Raw genomic sequence first — 18,409 nt, 5'->3', positions numbered from 1 at the left:
GCAGCCCGGCACCGTGTCCGGACATTGGCAGCCACGGGCCCCAGCGCTCCTGCCTCAGGTCGCTAGCACCCACAGTGCTGACCTAACGCGAGCAGCCCCTGCCGCCTCCTGCTGCACCCCTGCTCGCTCCAGCACCATGGAAAACACCAGGGAAAGCCCACGCGACCTTGCTCCGCGGCTGCAGAACGGGGGTGCCCGCTGCGCACTCCGGCGCTAACGCGAGATGCGGGCTCCGTGGGGAGGAAGAGGAACGCCAAAACCCGCTCGCGAGCAAATGTTCACGTTCTTAAGCAAACTGCTTGGCTGGGGAGCACAGTTCTTGCCCTTGGAGTGACTTTTTGCAGGGATTTGCTGCGGGAAACTCTCAGGGCAGCAGGAAACACCCCGAGCAGCGGCAGGAGCCAGGGAAGGAGCAAGCGACCTAGCGCAGGAGCAGCCGCGCGCCCAGGCTGCTCGGCGAGCACGCCGAAAGCCCCGCAAAGGCAAGGCTGGTTTCCCTTTTTAACTCATTTTTTGCCCGCTATTGAGCCCACCAAGCCCTGGATCACGGGGGTGAAGGCCCGAGCCCCTGTGGGCACTGGTACCAGGTGCTGCCTCCTGGCACCCACCGGGCGCAGCCTGACACAGGGGTGAGGGGCTGCYGAAACCAGCCCCAAGCCCGCGGGAAGGAGGGACCTCGGCTGCAGAAGGGGGCTGCAAGCACCCTGCTACAAAGCCCAGGGCAGCAGCAGGCATGGGGCTCCCGCGGCAGCGCACGGATGCTCGCAGCTTTTGGTGCCAGAAGGTGCTCTTTTGGTCTTTCTTTCTTTTTGTTTATGAAATGCAAGTGAAGAGGTGGTGCCGAGGAAGCCCGGGGCGCCGCGGCATCCAAGCAGCCGCGGGGCCGGGGCACGGCGCTGGGCGCGCTACTTACCTTCGAAAGTCAAATAAAACTTTCCTCTGTCAAACCAAACGAGGGAGGGCTGCTCATTCTCTGCGGGGCCGGGAGGTGAAGCGGGACGGGGGCGGATCAGGAGCGGGAGAGAGAAGGACACAGAGTGAGTCACGGAGCAGGGCACCCAGCTCGCGAGCGGGGAGGCGGCGGCGGGYGCCGAAGCGAGCGGGATGCGGAGCCGCGCGGGCCGGCGCGGCGGGAAGAGCGCTTTGGCCGCCTGCAAAACCCTTTGCTTTGGTGCTTGCTCGGGCCACGGGGCACACGGTTTAGCGGGAGCCGCCGGGGCTAAAGCGCCTTCGCCGCCGGCACCGCCCGGGCAGCGAGAGCGGCGGGACGTGCCGGCGCTGCAGCGGGGCATGCGGGAGCAGAGAAGCGGCAGCCAAGCGGCGGGGCGGGCAGGGGCTGCGTGTGCGGGCACGGGGGGCACGGGGATGCGCCACTGCGGGGGACGCCCCTAGCCAAGACCTGTCGCTCCCTGCGASGCCGGAGCTCGGCGCAGGCGGCACGGAGCGCTGCTCGTCGCCTGCATGGATGCGGCGCTTCCCCACGCGGAGCGCGCACGGCCTCGGGATCAAGAAGTGCTGCTTTGACCACCAGGGAAAGGGAAAAGAGAGGGAAAGGAGCCCCRGCTGCCGGACCAGATGGAGCGGGCGCTGTGCCCATGGGGGAGAGATGGATGCACGCGGGCAGGGTTTGAGTCCCGCAGGGCTGGCGGGACCRCAGCCCCGGCCCTCTCGCCGCCTGAGCGCACGGCTGTGCATGCAACAGGCACCAAAGCGCGCCAGCACCGAGCCCCGCGCGCTAAAAACATTTAACGTGTCGGTTTTGAAACCAGAGATCAGCTGCCTTTTGCAAAAAAGGGCAGATTTTAAGGAGAGGCTTCAGAAGAGACGGGCAGGCACCTCGGGAGCCTGCACCTGGCTCCCACGCTCCGACCGCGCTTCCCGCCGAGGCTGGCACCGCTCCAGGGCTCRCGCAGGGCTGTGGCACGGGTCAGAACCAGCCCGGCTGGCAGGCACCACGGGCGCTATCCCCAGCGCAGGGGCACCAGCTTCGGCCACGCRCTGCTCCGCTCGGTGCTGGAGCGGCGTTTTGGGGTGCAGCACAAATCCCAGTGGAATTCCAGCCGCCCGTTCCTTCCCGGCGAGGCCCGGGGAGCGCGAGGYGAGCAGAGGCCCGCGGCTCCCCACCATGCCACGGGCCATGAGCATCCCCTGCCCGCAGCTCCCCCGCGCCGCGCCGCGCTGCGCCCGGCCCCGCGCAGGCACCCCGGGAGCCCCTCGCAGACCAGAACCGCCTCCGCGGGCGCCCGGGACAGCGAGGAGCGGCGGCGCTGGCGGCTCTTTTACCAACGGTGGGAGTGGTGGCTGCGCTCAGCGAGTTGGTGGAGGAGATGGACGAGGTGCTCTCGGCGCGGGCGAGCGGGGCGACCGGAGGCGGGCTGGAGGAGTGCATGGGGGGGCTGAACGGCCTCGACTGCGGAGACACGCGGCACAGCAGCAGGTTAAGCGAGACAGGCGCCAGTGGCGTCCGCAGCGSCGCCGGAGCTGTGCGCCCCGGCAGGACGGCCGAGCGCCAGCACCTCCGCACGGCTCGTTGGCTCCGTGACCCCCCTGCTCCCTCCCGCTGTCCCTGGCAGTGCACCTACCACGTCGGTGACGGCGGGCTTGCCGGGGGGCAGCTTGGGCCGCGACGGGGGCCGTGGTGGCGGCGGCGGCGGCGTGCCGCAGGCCAGCGGCGTGGCGGGGCGCGCGGGCGACGAGGCACCTGCAAGCAAGGAGCGGGGTGAGCCCCGGCGCGGCACCTCACGGCCGTCCCGCTGGGGCTGCTCACGCGGGAGTCAGCGCAGGGAGCACCCAGCCGGCACTGCCTGCGGGCAGCTCGCATGGAGAGGCAAGGATRGCCTCTCGCCAGGCTCCTGCGGCCTCCCAAAGGCTTCCCTGCCCTTCCAGGGAGCCAAGCAGCTTTGTAGCCCGTGGGGCTGCTGGAAGGCCGCTCACATCAAAGGCGCAGACGGGGCCCTGGGGGCGCCGGGCAGGCGAGCGGGCTCGGTGCGCAGAGCGAGCCGCCGGCACGGCCGGGCAGAGCACGGGCTCGCTGCAGGAAAGCAGAGCTCGGCCAGCCCGTGCACCGCTTGAATCAGGGCCATGACAGCCCAAGGCCTGTCCTGGGATTTGAGTGTTTTCCTTGCTTGTATCCTGAGGGACCCTSGGTTTCCCGGAGGCACTCACGCTGCACCCAGGCTCTGGTGGCCCGGCCGCGCAGGCCTGTGTGGCACCACTTGTTGCTCTGTGGTGTGGGAGGAAGCAGCAGCGTCCAAGCTCTTGGGAAAGGCTGGAGCGGGGCTTTGGGTATCCTCTGAGGATCTTTGGATGCTGCTGAGGACCCAGCTTCCCTCGGGGCATCCTGGCACGCGGGGTTCATCCAGCATGTGGTGCTCGTCCTGGTGCTGCTGCTCGTGGTCACAGCAGATGCAATGCTGGCAGGCGGCTTCCCAACAGGGGTGTCCCTGGGCCAGGGAGGCCAGCGGTGCCTTGCGCACAGCAGGAACTTCCTCCATCCTCGCTCGTGCTGGGCACCAGARGGATGCTGCCCACCCCATGAAGGTTCCCACCCAGAAAAAAAGCAGTGCACCRGAAGAGCAGGCACCTCCAGCCCTGCACGGGCCTTGCTAGACACGTCACGACACAGACAAGGAGCCAYTGCAGCCACTACCACGACACGGCACAGCCACAGCAGAAGCGACGTGCGGGCGAGCGCCGTCCCGGAGGCGGCGCGGGCACCGCGGGGGACGAGGGCTCTCCACCCACGCACACACACGCTCACTGCAGGCAGGATTGGCACGGAAGGGAAGGGGCAGGATCTTCCACACGGTGTCCTCCAGAGGGACGTGGGTGAGCACCCTTGGACACAGCCCCAGCGCTCCATGCCCAAGCGGCCAGGCAGTCAGATCCGCAGGTGCCACCAGCCCAGCGCTGCTGCGGAGGGGACACGGTCCCGGGCAGGGTGGTCCAGCCCCAGCAGGGACCTCGCACCAGCTCCTCCATCATAACAGCCCTACAGAGGCRAGGATGCCCCAGGGGCCACCAAGCTCCAGGTAGAGCCACCATCYTTTCCTCGTTGGCAGCGTCTACCTTAGGAACCTCCATGCCCCTTGAGTGCTCTCCCAYGGGAGGGCGAGCAGGACTGTCTCTGTACCAAGGGGAGCCACCGGCCACCCTGAGCAGGGGTGTCATAAGTGGGAGATCTGCCAGGAGCAACACAGCAGGGCCACGACGAGCACAAGGACGCAGCAAGAAAGGGATTTTTTGGGAGCGCTGGCGGGAACAAGCAGGAGCGACGGCAGGGAGGGCGGCGGGCGGCACGTACCGCTGGGGCTGCCCGCGCCGCTGCTGGCGCCGGGTCCCGGTGAGGACACCACGGCGCGGTAGGTGGGCGGCGGGGGCGGCGGCGGGGTGGCCCTGGGCCCCGCGTCCCGGGGGGAGGCGGCGGGGGGCTCGGCCTCGGCGGGCGCCGGGCCGGGTTGCTCCTCCAGGCGCAGCGGGGACGGCGGCTCCCGCGCGGGCGGCGCGGCGCTTTCCGGGGACTGATCCGAAAAATGGACCCACTTGTCTTCGGTGTCCACGGCCACGGCCTTTGGTGACAGGACGGGGCCGAAAATGCGGTCCAGGTCATTGATGGAGGGCGCCTGCTCAGCGGGCCCCTCGGCGGCCCCCGCGGCGCTGCCTGCGGTCAAAGCGGGTTAGTTTCAGCTTAGCCCGCGGCTGCACCACGCTGGCAGCGGGCACGAGCGCAGCGCCGCTGGAGGAGACGCCTTCAAGCAGAGTTCCCCGAGTGCTGCCGCTATAATTCATGTGCAAGGCAGGACACGGCGCATCGCCCGCCGGCACGCTCGCCCGGCCAGCGGCTGCTCACGCGCCCAGCTCGAGAACACGCTGCCTGCACGGCCGGTCCCGCCAGCGCGCAGGTAGCCAGGGGCACGGGAGACAGGGGCGCACGTTACTCATTTGCTGCCACCCTGTGCCATGCCGAGCGGCGAAGCGCATGGCACCCACATTTGCTCGCACCCCACTGCCRATGAAGCAGTCTGAGGGTCCCACAGCACAGACGGTGCTCGAGCAGCACTCGCTCGGGAGCGGCCAAGGAAGCAGGAGCCAGAGCAGCTCTGCAAAGCCGCGGGGGCCAGGCCCGCTTTGCTGCTCGCTCCTGGGGTGTTTTCCACACAACAGCAGCCTGGGGCATCACTCACAGCACACGGAGCAGGACTACGGTGAGCCARGCTCGCTGGGATGGGGGGACGCTCTGTGCAGGCACTGTGCCTTCACCGACTGCACGGAGCAGCACCATGAATTATATGCGTGCACGCGCTTTATTCGCTCTCGCTGCAGCATCTACCCGCGCCGTGCCGGGGGTTTAAACGCAGGCCGGGGCAGCGCGGGGCTTGCACGAGTCCGAGAACAGGGCCTGCTGCAGCCTCCCCGCCACGCGGCACCCCTMTGGGCGCAGCCTCCGCCGGCGAGCGGGGAGGCCGCGCGCTCACCGCGCGCCCCAGCCGGCCGGCCCCGCGCCGGTACCTGTGGCCGCCGGCACCGGGGAGCCCGTCCGCGGCGGCGTCGCCGGCACGTTCTTCGGCGGGAGCGGCGGCGGCGCTGCAAGACACGGAGTGGGGCGCGTGAGCCCCACGTGCACCCCGTGCCACCAAACACCCTGTGCCGTGCGAGCCCCGTGCCGTCCCGTGCCACCGAGTGCCGCGTCCCCGCAYGCTCCGCTCTCGCCTCCGTCCCCTTGCAGCCCTAGGGGCAGAGGTGCTGCCACGCGCTGCCAGGACCTGCTCCACTAAGGGCTGCTTTAGCCTTCAGGGATTAACGCACAGCTAGTGAGCACGATGCAGGCTAGGGGCGGGGGCACCTCACCGCGTGCCAGGCTGCTGCCTTTACGTTTACATTATATTCTTCTTTCTAAATAAAAGCAAATGTGCATATTAATTGAAATGCACAGCCTCCGAGGCACATTTCTACCCCTAGAGCTGCAGGGACGTGCGGACAGGACCTGCCCGTACGGTGTCCACGCACACGGTGCTCGTGTGGGGCGGGTGACCGGCACTGCCACTTACTTCCAGTGGGGAACGGCCGCGGCAGCTTGGGCGACTCGGTGCCAGAGCTCCCGGCTGGCGCTGAGCCCCAGATCTCGGGCTGATCCAGCGGAGCTGCAAGGAGAAGAGAAGTGAAGGCATCTAAGGAGAGGAGAGCAGCATTTGCAGAAAACCCGTGTTCGTTAAGGACAGCGGCCCTGCAGGAGCAGTAATTGCAAGCTCGCCTCGTGTGCGGCAGGACACGCCATTAGTTTGATGCTCACAGTGCTTGACAAGTGATACAACACGACTGCATGGCCAGGGAAAGCACGTATCAAAGGCAGAGCAGGGCAGAGTTTAAAGGCAGAGCATGGGGAGGCCTGGCATCCTTCGTGCTCTGCTTCAGCCTCCCCCTTTCCCTTGGGAAAAGGTAGGACTGTTGAGTCAAACACAGACTGATGGGTGGGATGATGATGATGATGTTGCTGGCAGCAGGACAGAACCGCGTGTGTTTTGCTATGGCCAAAAGCTCTCTTTTCAACCTGACCACCCCCTCCCATTTACTAAAATAATAATAATAATAATAGTGTTTCTTCCTATTGCCTGCATTGGCAGAGCCGTTGCAGGATCACTGCCTTTGGAGAGGCTAAGGGAGAGGGTGCAAGAGCCTGGGTTCCAGGGATGCCACCCGAGGCATGTACTAAATGCACGCGCTAATGAACACCAACAACAAGCACAAGCCAAGCGCCAGCCCGCTTCGTGCCCTACCTTCCAGCTTCTGCTCCTCAAAGGCAGACTCCAGCGGGGGCCCGAAGAGCGGGGCGAGCGCGGCCGGGTCCTCCACGAGCTTCCTGCTGCGGGCGGCAGCGAGCGCCCGTTTGCACCCCGGCACCAAGCGCAGTGGGGCCGGGGAGCCCCCGCACCTCCCACCCCCCAGCACCCCTGCCTAAATAACCAGGGACAGTATCCAGTCCCAAAGGTTATATGCCCCGTGCTCCTGCCGCCCCATGAGCCCCGGGCCGGCAGCACGCGCTCAGGCTGTGGCACCTAGAGCTCGAGGAAATATTTGGCACATTTGCTGCTTTATTCAGACTTTGGCCTATCCAGGTACACACAAGAAAAGGGTCAAAACGTGGGGAGGTTGATACCCTGTGTAGCAGTACCCACGTGCCCTCGCCAGCTTAAGCATTTAAAAGCCACACGTGCTGCTTGGGCCTGTGCATAGCATACAGACCACACTGTAAAAAAAAAAATAAATAAATAAAAGGGACAGCTGCAGGAAAAACACCAGAAACTGCCTAAATTATTTCCTAATATATAAAGATRCTACAAAGGAGGGTGCCAGGCGGTGGCAGGGGCACTCACGCGGCGAGGTCGGGCGCTGGCGGCGGCGGCGTGGGCGTCGGGGTGGCACGTCGCGGCCGCGCGATCTCCTCGCCTGCGGGCACGGGCACGGTGAGCGGCAGCCCCAGCGCCGCCGGCACGGCCCCCCACCAAACCCCCACATACATACACATATGCACACGCTTATATGCTCATGCCACGTATAAAATGCATATACGAGCAATGCATAGATGCAATGCACACTCATATGTATTGCATCTATGTAGTCATACCATATATAATAAAAATCACGATATGTTATATACTACTATATTAATGTGTTAAATATGGTATTATAGCTTGTAAGCTGGAGCCAGTTTCCCTCCCCGCACGCTTGCTAGGGCATCGCCACGGCCCACGCCCAGGCCACAGGTGCCAGGCACGCTGCACTTACTGGAGAGGTTCCTTTTGATGGTGCCCTGCAAGGGAAGGGGAGAGCGGGGTGAGCGGAGGCAGCGCTCCCAGGAAGGGCAGCGGTAGCTGGCCCCGCTGCCCCGGATTCRCAGAACCGCCAGGAAAAGGGTCTTACCGGGCTGCGCCGCTGCGGCCGGCGGAGGGAAGAGAGYGGAGACGGTGTCAGAGCGCGGCAGCCCCGGCCCCACCGCGTGTCCCTGCCACGGGGGGCACCCCCATCCCCATCCCCATCCYGATCCCCACCAGGGCGTCACTGCCAAGYGGCCCCATGTCCCCTGCGGAGCACAGCGAGCAGCCCCCGGCRCCCCACGTGCATGGAAGGGATCCGTGCGCGCCGTGCCCGCGGAGCGCRGCTCGGTCACCGCGCTGCCCTGCGCCTCCCTGCGGACTGACCAGGACCGCCCGGACAGAGACCCGTCAGTGCTAGTAGAGTCTGTGCCTCAGAAGGGGACARGAGAAAATAGACTCGTTGCTCACCGGACTTTTCCTCTAGGAGGATGCAGAAAAAGTGGGAAAAAGAAAAAGGGCACAAAAATCAGTTCTTTTCTATAAGGGTAGCACGGAAATAGGTTTGTCCCCTGGTGCTGTCCCCGGGGCTCACCACGGGCGAGGGCGAGAGCGCGATGTTGCCTATCGACGCCTTGAGCTCATCCACGGTGGCCGCACTCTTGAGGACGTCCTTGGCCTGCAAGGGCTTGATCTTGATGTTGAACTTCTTGTGGGCCTCCTCCTCCTCCTCGGACTCGCTGGACGAGTAGAAGTGCTTTCCCTTGGTGGGTGGGCTGCCGTTAAAGAAGCTCTTGCCAGGAACGGGGACATTGGTCTCCCACACGGGGCAGGGAGCCGCCACTGCATCACCTCCGGGAGCCCAGACACAGGATAACAGCCCGTGGCAAAGGAGCAGGGGGGATAACAACAACAACAATAATGCTATTTATGAAGTGACCTCGTTGCAAGCTCGGGCTTGCGCGGTGGCAGTAAAGGATATAGCCCGGTTCCTCYGGCCGGATGCTGTAGCCCTCCTCGTCCAGCTCGGGCGAGTTCTGCACGGCGGGAAGGCGAGGGTCAGAGCCAGCACTAACCGCGAGCGCTCGCCGCCGCGCCAGCTCCCGCGCACTTACGTAGCGGTCCCAGTCGATCTCGGCGTAGAAGCCATTCGGCGCGCCGTTGCTTTTCTTCTGCGGCACACGGGAAGGAAAAGGCCCCGTGTCAGAGCCGGGGCGCCGGGGCAGCCGCTGTCCCCCAGCCCACGCGCTTGGGGATGGCGCCTAAGCCCAGCCCAGCAAGGACAGCACCGCGCACAGCACCTCCCAGGCCAGCGCGCCCACGGCCAGCCCACAGGAAAGCACCGGGAAGAGGAATCTGATGATCCCAGCAAGAAAGGATAATTAAAAATAAAATAAAATAATAATAAAGGTCATTGGGCTACAGGTGACGCTGGTGCCAGTTGCAGTGCTGTCAAGCCAGCCCATGAGCTGGTGCGCTTTGGGCTCTCACACGCAAGCAACAACAGCTCACAGCTGTTTGGGGCATTTTGGGCCTTCATGTTTGTTCCTTCAAAACTCCATTGGCGCTAAACCACAGACCAGCGCCGGGCAGAACCTCGTGGCCCCCGCTCGGGGCCCGAGCCCCAAGAGCTGCCGCTGCCCGTGGCTCCTTACCCCGTCGCCTGCAGCACCCTCCGGCTTGCTGGGGCCCGCGCCGGGCTGCGCACAGAGAGCGTTAATGGGGCAGGGGGCTCGTTAAACTCCGCTAATTGCTACAGGGGTCGGGGCAGCAGGGCTGCGCTTAGCGGCAGGACGGGACCCCGCCTGGCCCTGCTTCCACGTGCCAAAACATCGCGGGTTTGTCCCCAAGCTCCACGTGCCGAAACATTGTGGTTTTGTCCCCAAGCTCCACGTGCCAAAACATTGTGGTTTTGCCTTTTTTTCGCTCCCTGCCTGCTGAGCGGAGTCCTGGTTAGAGCAGAGCGGCCACGGGAGACACGGCCCTGCCACGACCAGTGCACTCGCACCGAAAGCCGTCAATAAAAGCAGCACGACTTCACAACGCAGCTACTCCCCTACTTAATGCAGGAAAATCAAAAGCAGTATTGAGAACACAGGGGCTATTTAGCTGTTTTGGGTTAGGCCCTTGCACAGAGGATCTGACCCAGCTAGGCTGTCACAAGGGAAGGCAGGGATAAGGGAGCAGCTACTTGAGCATCGTACCTGGCCTGTGCTCACGCGGGSTTTGTCGAGTGGATACACGCACATTTAAATACATGTCTATAGTTAAATATATATATAAATCAGCTTTCCTGCATTGCTGCTATTTTAGTTACGTTAATTTTGTAGAAAATCCTGAGTATGTCACTGATTTAAAAATAACTTCTTAGCAAAATGGGATTAAGAGGCAAAAAGGCTCCTTTCYGAGGCTGCGCGGCAGGACGGGCACGAGCGCAGCGGGTCGGCAGAGCCCCCGGTACTCACGATTCCATCTCTGTCCGGTGACCCGCTGCAAGGGGCAGAAAACGGGAGCTGCGTTAGGTCTCGATCCCTCCCGCGGGGGAATTTGCTCCTCTACCTCMCAAGTCCCAAGCGCCCACACAGAATTCGCTCCCGAATCACCTTTCCAGCAGCTCCCACCCTGCCTCCATGCCCACCCTCCGCTCCCCTCCCCAGGACCCTTTTTGTGGTCCCCAGCCCACCAGGGGAGCGGGTTGGAGGGCGCTTATCGCGGCACGGCGCGGTGGGGCCACCCTCGCGCCGCAGCCAGCGGCGCCGCGGCCACGCGCCTCCCTCGCGCCGCGCTCCACGGCACGGCTCCCGGCGCGGGCACTCACGTGGAGTCAGTGTCCTTCTCTTTCTTGCGTATGCCGAAGGCCTTCCGGGTGCGCTTCTTCAGTCCTGCCGGCACGGGGAGCGTTAGCGGCGCGCGCGGACACGCGCCTCGGGCTCTGCCGTGCGGCTCGCCCGCTTCCAGCGCTCACCRCCTGCGCGGATGCGGCTTTCAACCCGCATTCCTGACTCGGGCTATCAGGATGGAAAGCGCTGGAAGCTGCAGGAGTTTCAGGTCTGCTCAGGGCCGYGTTTCCCACGCGCCTGGATCCGCGGTGCTGCCTTCTTCACGTGTCCCATTGCTGCACACACGTGCCAAGGAGCCGGTGCTCCTCCCCGGCCCTCTGCTCCCGGCTCYGAGCACTGCTCCAGACACCTCCTCCAGCGCTAGCTCCAGCCACAATGTGCTCTCCTCCCCATCCCTCCAATCGCATCCCCAAACACCCAAATTCCTCCGTCTCCATCACRTTAAACGCACCCACAAGCCAAGGCGGAGCTACGGAAAGCTAGGAAAGGAAAGCTAGCGAGTGCGCCCTGGCACCGCACGGTGCCAGGCCCCTTGTCCCTGCCAGGCCCCTCTGCCCAGGGATGGACGGAGGATCTGCTCCCTGCACACCCGTGGAGCAGAGCTTCTGCCCAACGCCTCGCAGCGGGCGCGACCCACAGCACGAGCCGCTGCCAGCCCCGCGCTGCTTCCAAGGGCGAGCGCRGCCTCCGCGAGCAGAAACCCTCTCGGATACCAGAGCCTCAATAATTTATTACCTCCTTTCGGAGGGAACTGCATTAGCTGGTGCCTTGGGAGCGCAGYGAGCCCTAATGGGCCTTCACCACCGAGCAGCTTCGCTCTCCGCCGCCTGCTCCGGCTCCGCAGCCGAAGGGAAGGACGCGGCCGGGCGCCCGGTGCCGCGGGGAGCACACGGCCACGCTTTGCACYGTCTTGTCCTTCCACTTCCCTATCATTTAAGACCCGAGTTATTAATATCCAGACGAGATCTCCGTTGGGCTCAACCCCCAGGATAATTTTATCCTCCGAGCRCGAGAAGTGTCGCGCGGTCCCCGCTGACGAAGGCGGCGGAGCCGCCTGCTCCTTACGCAACGGGCCCTCCATCTGCTCCAGGGACCCGGCCGCGGGCACGGAAGCGCTTCACAAAGGCAGAGCAAAACATAAAAGATAATCTAACAAAAAATCACTGCCTTCAACTAGGTCCTGCTGCTAAGATGTCTTGCCCAGGTGGACAGCAGCTTTCCTCAGCATCAGAAGTTCAGAAGCACTAAYGTTATGCTGGCACATAGCGCATGTCTATAGTGCTTTTATTAGCAATATGCAACTCCTTATTAATATTATACATATTTATGTACATGATTAGCAGTCTCTGGCTTCCAGCAGCCAGCCCTTTCCCAGCAGCTGGATGCAGATGCTGCTCCCTATGTGGCCCCGCACGGGCTGCCATCCCATTGCTCTCCCGCCACCGTCTCCAAGTTGGAGCCGGCTCCATTCGTGCTGACGAAGGACCCACAGTCAGCAAAGGTGGCACAAAGTAACTGAGCTTCTCCAAATCACACCCAGAGAGAAGAAAACCAGTCTCAAGTGTGCGGAGCAGGGACATAAGCCCAGCTCCTGGGATCGGGAATATCGTGCCCCGGTAGCAGAGGAGACCCTGGCTGCTGGCTCAGTGCTAGTGGATGCCCAGCTTGGAGCTGGAGGAAAGATGCCAGAGGCCCCAGAAACCAGCCATCTGCCCCYAAAACCACCTCCACAGGCTAGCAGGATGCAGGCAGCGAGTCATTGCTCAACGAGGAAATCCCTCAGGCCCATGTTGCAGAGTTCAAAGATATATATATATATATTTACACACACACACATACATATATATGTCTGCGTGTGTGTGTATAGGTATGCACGCACACAAATGGAAATGCTCACRCAGGTGAGACGCTGGAAGCCGTGAAGGGCCTCAGCGTGACCAGAGTGAATGACTTGTCCTCCCCAAACCAGGATTTGGGTGTTGCTGGMGACTCGTGCTCAAGGGCCCCGCGCCAGCGGCTCCAGCTTCCCGCTCCYCCCAGCTTCCCACCAGCCCAACGCCTCCGTTGGACGCCGCGATGAACCAGGGCAGCGGTAGAACTGGGAGCTGACCCAAGGAGAGGCTCCCGCGCATCCCTCCGGTGCCGGAGAACTGGCGGCAGCAACACCTGACAGAGCTCCGGGCCCCAGGGAGAAGGAGCTACTCGGACATCAATATTAACAACCCGAGCATCAATAAATGATGCGGCTGCTCCTGCATCTCCAACACAGAACAGGTCCGACCTGGCTGCACACCGTTTATTAGGGCTCCTTCACTGACAGCTAAATACTCACGGAAGGCACTTAAGTCACCTTCAAAAAATCAAAAATTTAAAAGGGCGAAATAGAAGCCCAAAGCCTCRTTAAGATATTTAAGGCCCACTGCCCTCTTGCACAGCTGCTGCCGTGTTTCCCCATCTGCTTCTGCGCCCGGCCTGGCCTCTGCCCAAAACCACAGTAGGCTTCAGAGTGAACACCCGGAGCGTGGCTGCTCTCACTGCCCGAGGCAGCCACGTTCAGGCATCTAAACAGCCAAGGGAAATACAAGAGGACTCCACACATCTGCTCACGGGCCACGCTGCAGCTCACGCCGAGGGTGGTTGGGCATTTTAGGAAGGTTTTAACGGATTTTTTGTATCCTAACACCTCATTTGCRTCATCATGGGGGACAACAAAGGACACTGCCAGGTACCCAAGAACCCTGCCCCAGGCCCAAACACCCGATGCCATTTGTTATTAACCTATCAGCCTCCATCCTTAAGGATTTCTTCCCYGATTTCCACAGATTGGATTTAACGCTGATGTGCTGCACAGAGCGCTACGGGCAGCGGAGCGAGTGGCTGCCGAGGGCAGAGGAGCGGAGRCTGCTGCAGCCTCCCGGCTCCCCACGGCCTCCCATTCCCTCCCCAGGTCCCTCCTCAATTCACCCTCTGCCCGAGCTCCCCTCCAGGCTACTTCAGCACAGCCCACGCTCGCTGGCGCTAATCTCAAGCCCATGTCTTAAACGCCCTGCTGTGTGGAGGTGGAGGATCTGGGGATTATTTTTCCCTCTGGGAAGGCCAGGATCAAGGCCCAGGAGCCCCCCGAGCAGAGCAGGGCCACCAGCCGCAGAGCGGCGATGCTGGCGCTGCCACCACCTCAGCTCCGGGACTGCAGCCATGCCACGGCATCCCAAGTGCCACCGGCCACACGGCAGGGACACGTCCTGCCCCTCGGAGGAGCCCGGGCCACAGGCTGCACTCATTGCCCACTCCTGCACCGGCTGGGCCCAGTTAAGCCTGGTTTCTAGCAGTCCCCCCTGCAAAGCTGCCGTTTGCAGGACRCACGAGAACAAGAGAGGCAGCGGCCGTGACCAGCTTGGCGCCCGTGCCCGGGGAGCGAGGGCACGGCGAGGAGCGGCACGCGGTGCTGCCCGCGCTCGCATTACTTACGAGCGAGGGGAGCAGCACAGAGAGAGCCTCTGTGCAGCGGCCGGAGGCAAACGGGGTCGGGAGAGAAGCCCCTTCCCGAGGGAAACGCGGCCCTTGCCCAAGTAAAACCCAGCTCTGGGGTGAAAAACAGACCTGTTGGGTCAGCACAGAGGGTGGGCAGCTCAGGGACRCGCTGCGAGGGGTCACAGCGCCTGCCACGGGCACACGGCACAGATGTATGTGCGGCTCCGTTGCTCACCCTTGATGAGTTTTCTGTGTTTTCTCCCCTTCCTGCCCCAAGATCTCCAGCCCTGGGCACCCCGGCTCCTTCCCCCTGCTCCACCTCCTGTGTCTGGAAGCTGCCGGGGGTTTGGATGGGAGGGAGAGACACTGGTTGTTCCCAGCACCAGCTCCAAGCGTTTCCCAGACTCCGGTGTTGATCCATGGCTCACAGAGGAGCCCGGATGGGGCCAGCCTGGACTCCCCAGCCTCTCAGGACAGAGCTCACTCGGGACAGCCGACAACCTGACCTAGGAGCTGGTTTTGTCACCACCCCAGGTCCCCCAGGTGCTCCCCAAGCTGCCCAGGTCTCAGCAGGCACCTCAGGCTCACACCAGAGCGAGGACAAGGACACCACCTCCAAACACGGGCACCCCCACGGACCCGCGTCACAGCGGCACGGAGCAGCATTCCCAACCCACACAGCACCACGCGAGCCGGGCGGCCCCAGCACCTCCGTGCAGGAGGTGGGAGAGCCACGAGCTCCACGGAGCTGGGCCCAGCTCTCCACACCTCCATGGGCAGCACTCTGCAGGTTCCTGGGACCAAACCCTGTTCTCTCTCGAGGGCCTTGGTGTTTGAGGGAGCTGTTCCCATGCCAGCATCCCAGGCTTGGTCAGACCCAAGGYGCTTCCATGGAACCTTCTCCTTGCAGAGCACAGTGACATTCCAGTGCTGCTCTTCCTGAGAGGAGATCACCTGGAGCACAAGGAATCAACGGGGCCTCACCAAGCAGGGGATCTCCTGTATCTCCAGTCCCACCATCAATGCACTACCAGCACCAGGAGATACCCACACCACAGAAGGACACAACAAGCTTGGAGCCACGTGCAACCCAACCAAGGACCACGCAGCCACGAGCGGAGCCCCCAGGACCCTTTGGACCCCTCCAGCCCCACGGAGGATGCACAGGAGAGCGGCTGCCTAGGGAAGGCCTCCCCAGGGCCCAGCCAAGGCTTGGGAACGTGTCTGGGATGGCCACGCGGGCTCCTCCACCAGAGCTGATGTTCCCATGAGCCGCACAGCGGTCTGGTCCTACCAGCCCCACAGAGCTACCAGCGTCCGATACAGCAGCAGCCTCAAGATCTAATCAAGCCACATGAAATAGCTCCGGTACACGTGAAACACAACAGATCTCATTAAAGGAGAGGAGATAAACAAGCCCTTGGCTGAGGCGCTGGGGTGCCCAGCCCGGGACATGGCTCCACGTCGCCTCCAGGGCCCGGGGCCTGGCTCCATCCTCYGTGCGCGGGTGGTTTCCATGGCCCTTCCTGGGCTCACCCCTTCTAAGCTGCTTTTTAGGGTGTTTTCTGTGGCTTTTGCACCTAGAGCACTTCATCACATCCCCAAGGAGTGGAAAGCACCAAAACATTCTGCCAAGCACCACAGACCAAATCCAAAATCCACCACAAGTCACCCATGTCATATGTTAAATATATGCATATAYATATATGCACACACATAAGCAACCCGGGCGAGACAGGGCCCTTGTCCAAGGCTCAGGACCCCACAAGCACAACCACCTTCCAGACACTTAAAAATTAACCAGACGCATTAATTACTCCACGTCCTCCCACCTCCTCACTTCCTCCCTGCCTTCCCATAAGCATCAACCCGACTGCGGAAAAAACGCACCAGGCAGYTCCAGAGTCATCAGATAACGGGGGGGGGAAGGGAAAAAAAAAATCCTTTTTTTTCCTCCCCCCTTCGAATAAAGGCAAGAAACGCGATCCCCGCTGCACGGGAGCTTCCGCAGGCGCGGGGACGGAGCGGGCGGCGGGCGCCGTCCTTGCGCAGCGTCGCCCTTGCGGCGCCCGCCGCCCCCCCCGGCGGGGACATCGGGCTCTGCCCGGGCCCCGCGGTCCCCAGGGAAATGCCGGGGCTCTTCCCACGCCATGGGAGCGCGCAGCCCTCCTCCTCCTGCCATCCTCATCCCGCTCGGCCTCCCCCCGCGCAGGAGCAGGGCTGGAATCACCCCCGGTTCAGATGCAGCCGCTTCCCATGATGGATGCGCAGCCAGAGCGCGGCGCTTCGGAGACAAATTGAATAAAATAAATAAAATCCCACCTGCGGCCCCGAGGCTGCAGCGGCCGCCGTGCGCAGGAGGCCGCGCGGAGGCTCCGCGGCCTCGGCGCCGCCGCAGCCCCTCGCCCGCCGCGCTCGGGCACCGCAACGCGCCCATGGCCGCGCCGCCGCGCCCGCCGCCGCCTGAGCAGGGGCATGGCGGAGGTGGCGGTTGTTATTATTTTATGCATTATTTTATATATATAATATATATTTAATTAAGGAGAGGCAAAGGATGTCCCTGCGGATGCCGTGATCCAAGCACCCCCCCCGCCACAGCCGCGCTCACACATCCACCTACCTTCCATCATGGTGGCAGAATTGCATTCCTCACTTTCCACGGAGCCTGGGGAAAAAATAAAAAATGAAAATAATAAAAACGCCGGGCAGCGCAGATCCAGCCCCTGGGCCCTACACGCAAGCCGGCAACAAATAAAAAATGGAAATAAAATAATGGCAAGGCGGGGGGTGCTGAGCGGCGGGGCCGGGGATGCTGCGGGAGGCGCCGCTCGTCACGCGCCGCAGCCCCCCGGGGACGCGGCCGCCCCGGGCCCCGCCGAGCCCCTTCCCGCACCTGGTGACGCACTTCCCCCTCCTCATAATCCCCTGGCAGCAGCTGGGCCGGCGAGATTAATTAGCGGCGCTGTCAGATTAGGGGAGCGCTCCGGCGGGAGATGCGCGGGCGCCGCGCGAGGGAGGCGGCGGGCGGGGAAAAGGGAAAGGGGGGAAAAAAATAAAAGGCGCAGCCGGAATAGCCGAGCGCGGCCGCGGCTGCCGCCGGAGCGCGGGTGCGGGCCCGGCCCCGCCGCCTGCATCCCACCGCCCCCCCGCATCTCCCCCCTGCTGCATCCTGCCCCCCGCATCCCACCCCCGGGTGCTCCGGCGTCCCCCACCCCAGCCATTCATCCCCCCGCCCAGCCCAGGCCCCCACAGCCCTTCACCACATCCCAGAGCTGTCCCCACATCCTGCTGCTGCACCCCAGCATCCCCCCCCAGGCCCTGCATCCACAGCCACATCCCAGCCTTCCRTTCTGCCCGAGGCTTCTGCATTCCACCTGCCCCACATGCCATCCACCCCCTGCACCCCACATCCTGCCCCCCAGCTCCCAAATCCCCCTACACCCTGCTGCACCCCACAGCAGGAGAGCTTCCCACCTTGTCCCCATGCCCTACAGCACCCAGACCCCCCACGTGCACCCAGGCACCTGCACCCCACAGTCCCCAGGCATCACATTGGCCTCTAGGTACCCTGCACCCCATCCTGGGGAGCCTGTGTGACCGGCTTATCCCGGTGGATGATGCAGGGGAAGGGGCTCCAGGCTGCCTCCTGCAGGAGAATCCAGCACCTGAGCCCCGGGGCAGGGAATTGCCCTTGGGAAGGGAAAGAGCAGCCGCTTCCCAGCGAGGTGGCAGGTCCTGGTGCAGCAGGTGGAGCAACATCACACCAAGGGCTGGACATGTCCCCTCCGGAGGCATCTCGCATGGAGGCCGGTCCTCTGCCCRGGGCATCGCCACCAGGATGCTTTGGGTCGGGAGCAGCACCCAGCAAACCCAAGCACTGAAGCTGGATGCACTGGGTGGGATCCCACCCTGGTCCCAGTGTGGGTGGTTTGGGTGAGCAGCCCCCGTGGGACCCTCTCCTCTCCTGCTGCACCCGTGAGCTGGGCAGCAAGGCCAGAGCGCACGCATGGCCTCAGGAGCGGCGGCCTGGAGGGACCGCATCCCACAATGGGAGGGACTGGGAACGCTGCAGAACTCGGAGGGCGCTGGGCTGCGCTCGGAGGGACACAGCGCTGCCCTTTGCGCACATCCGAGCGACTTCACACCTATTCCTGCACGTTTCCTAGCAAAAAACACCCAGCTGCACATGCGGAGGGCAAGGGATGCACCAGAGCCTGCATGCAAATACTGGCAGRGAGAAGCAATCTCCTGGAAAATAAATAAGTTAGAGGAGAAAAAAAGGGGGAGAGG

At 63.3% G+C, this 18,409-nt stretch overlaps 1 protein-coding gene across 1 annotated transcript in view; it reads right to left on the bottom strand.

Annotated features, from left to right (window-relative positions):
* SGIP1 (SH3 domain GRB2 like endophilin interacting protein 1) overlaps positions 1-16,878 on the bottom strand; it is a 21,367-nt gene extending 4,489 nt beyond the window's left edge. The window contains exons 1-16 of the mRNA XM_026037170.1: positions 16,740-16,878; positions 10,627-10,690; positions 10,274-10,298; positions 8,924-8,980; positions 8,771-8,845; positions 8,404-8,601; positions 8,280-8,291; positions 7,918-7,929; positions 7,783-7,807; positions 7,371-7,443; positions 6,774-6,859; positions 6,048-6,140; positions 5,509-5,583; positions 2,583-2,701; positions 2,284-2,410; positions 914-973 (exon numbers count right to left, since the gene is read on the bottom strand). Coding sequence (XP_025892955.1) covers positions 914-973; positions 2,284-2,410; positions 2,583-2,701; positions 5,509-5,583; positions 6,048-6,140; positions 6,774-6,859; positions 7,371-7,443; positions 7,783-7,807; positions 7,918-7,929; positions 8,280-8,291; positions 8,404-8,601; positions 8,771-8,845; positions 8,924-8,980; positions 10,274-10,298; positions 10,627-10,690; positions 16,740-16,749 — 1,111 coding nt within the window. The 5' untranslated portion in view covers positions 16,750-16,878. The remainder of the gene's footprint in view (positions 1-913; positions 974-2,283; positions 2,411-2,582; positions 2,702-5,508; positions 5,584-6,047; positions 6,141-6,773; positions 6,860-7,370; positions 7,444-7,782; positions 7,808-7,917; positions 7,930-8,279; positions 8,292-8,403; positions 8,602-8,770; positions 8,846-8,923; positions 8,981-10,273; positions 10,299-10,626; positions 10,691-16,739) is intronic.
* Positions 16,879-18,409: the final 1,531 nt, after the last annotated feature.

The sequence above is a fragment of the Nothoprocta perdicaria genome, unplaced genomic scaffold, assembly GCF_003342845.1.
Source record: "Nothoprocta perdicaria isolate Ctin4 unplaced genomic scaffold, notPer1 scaffold_191, whole genome shotgun sequence".
Classification (NCBI taxonomy): Eukaryota; Metazoa; Chordata; class Aves; order Tinamiformes; family Tinamidae; genus Nothoprocta; species Nothoprocta perdicaria.
The sequence above is the reverse complement of the archived record's forward strand: the minus strand, read 5'-3'. Positions and strand labels throughout refer to the sequence as shown.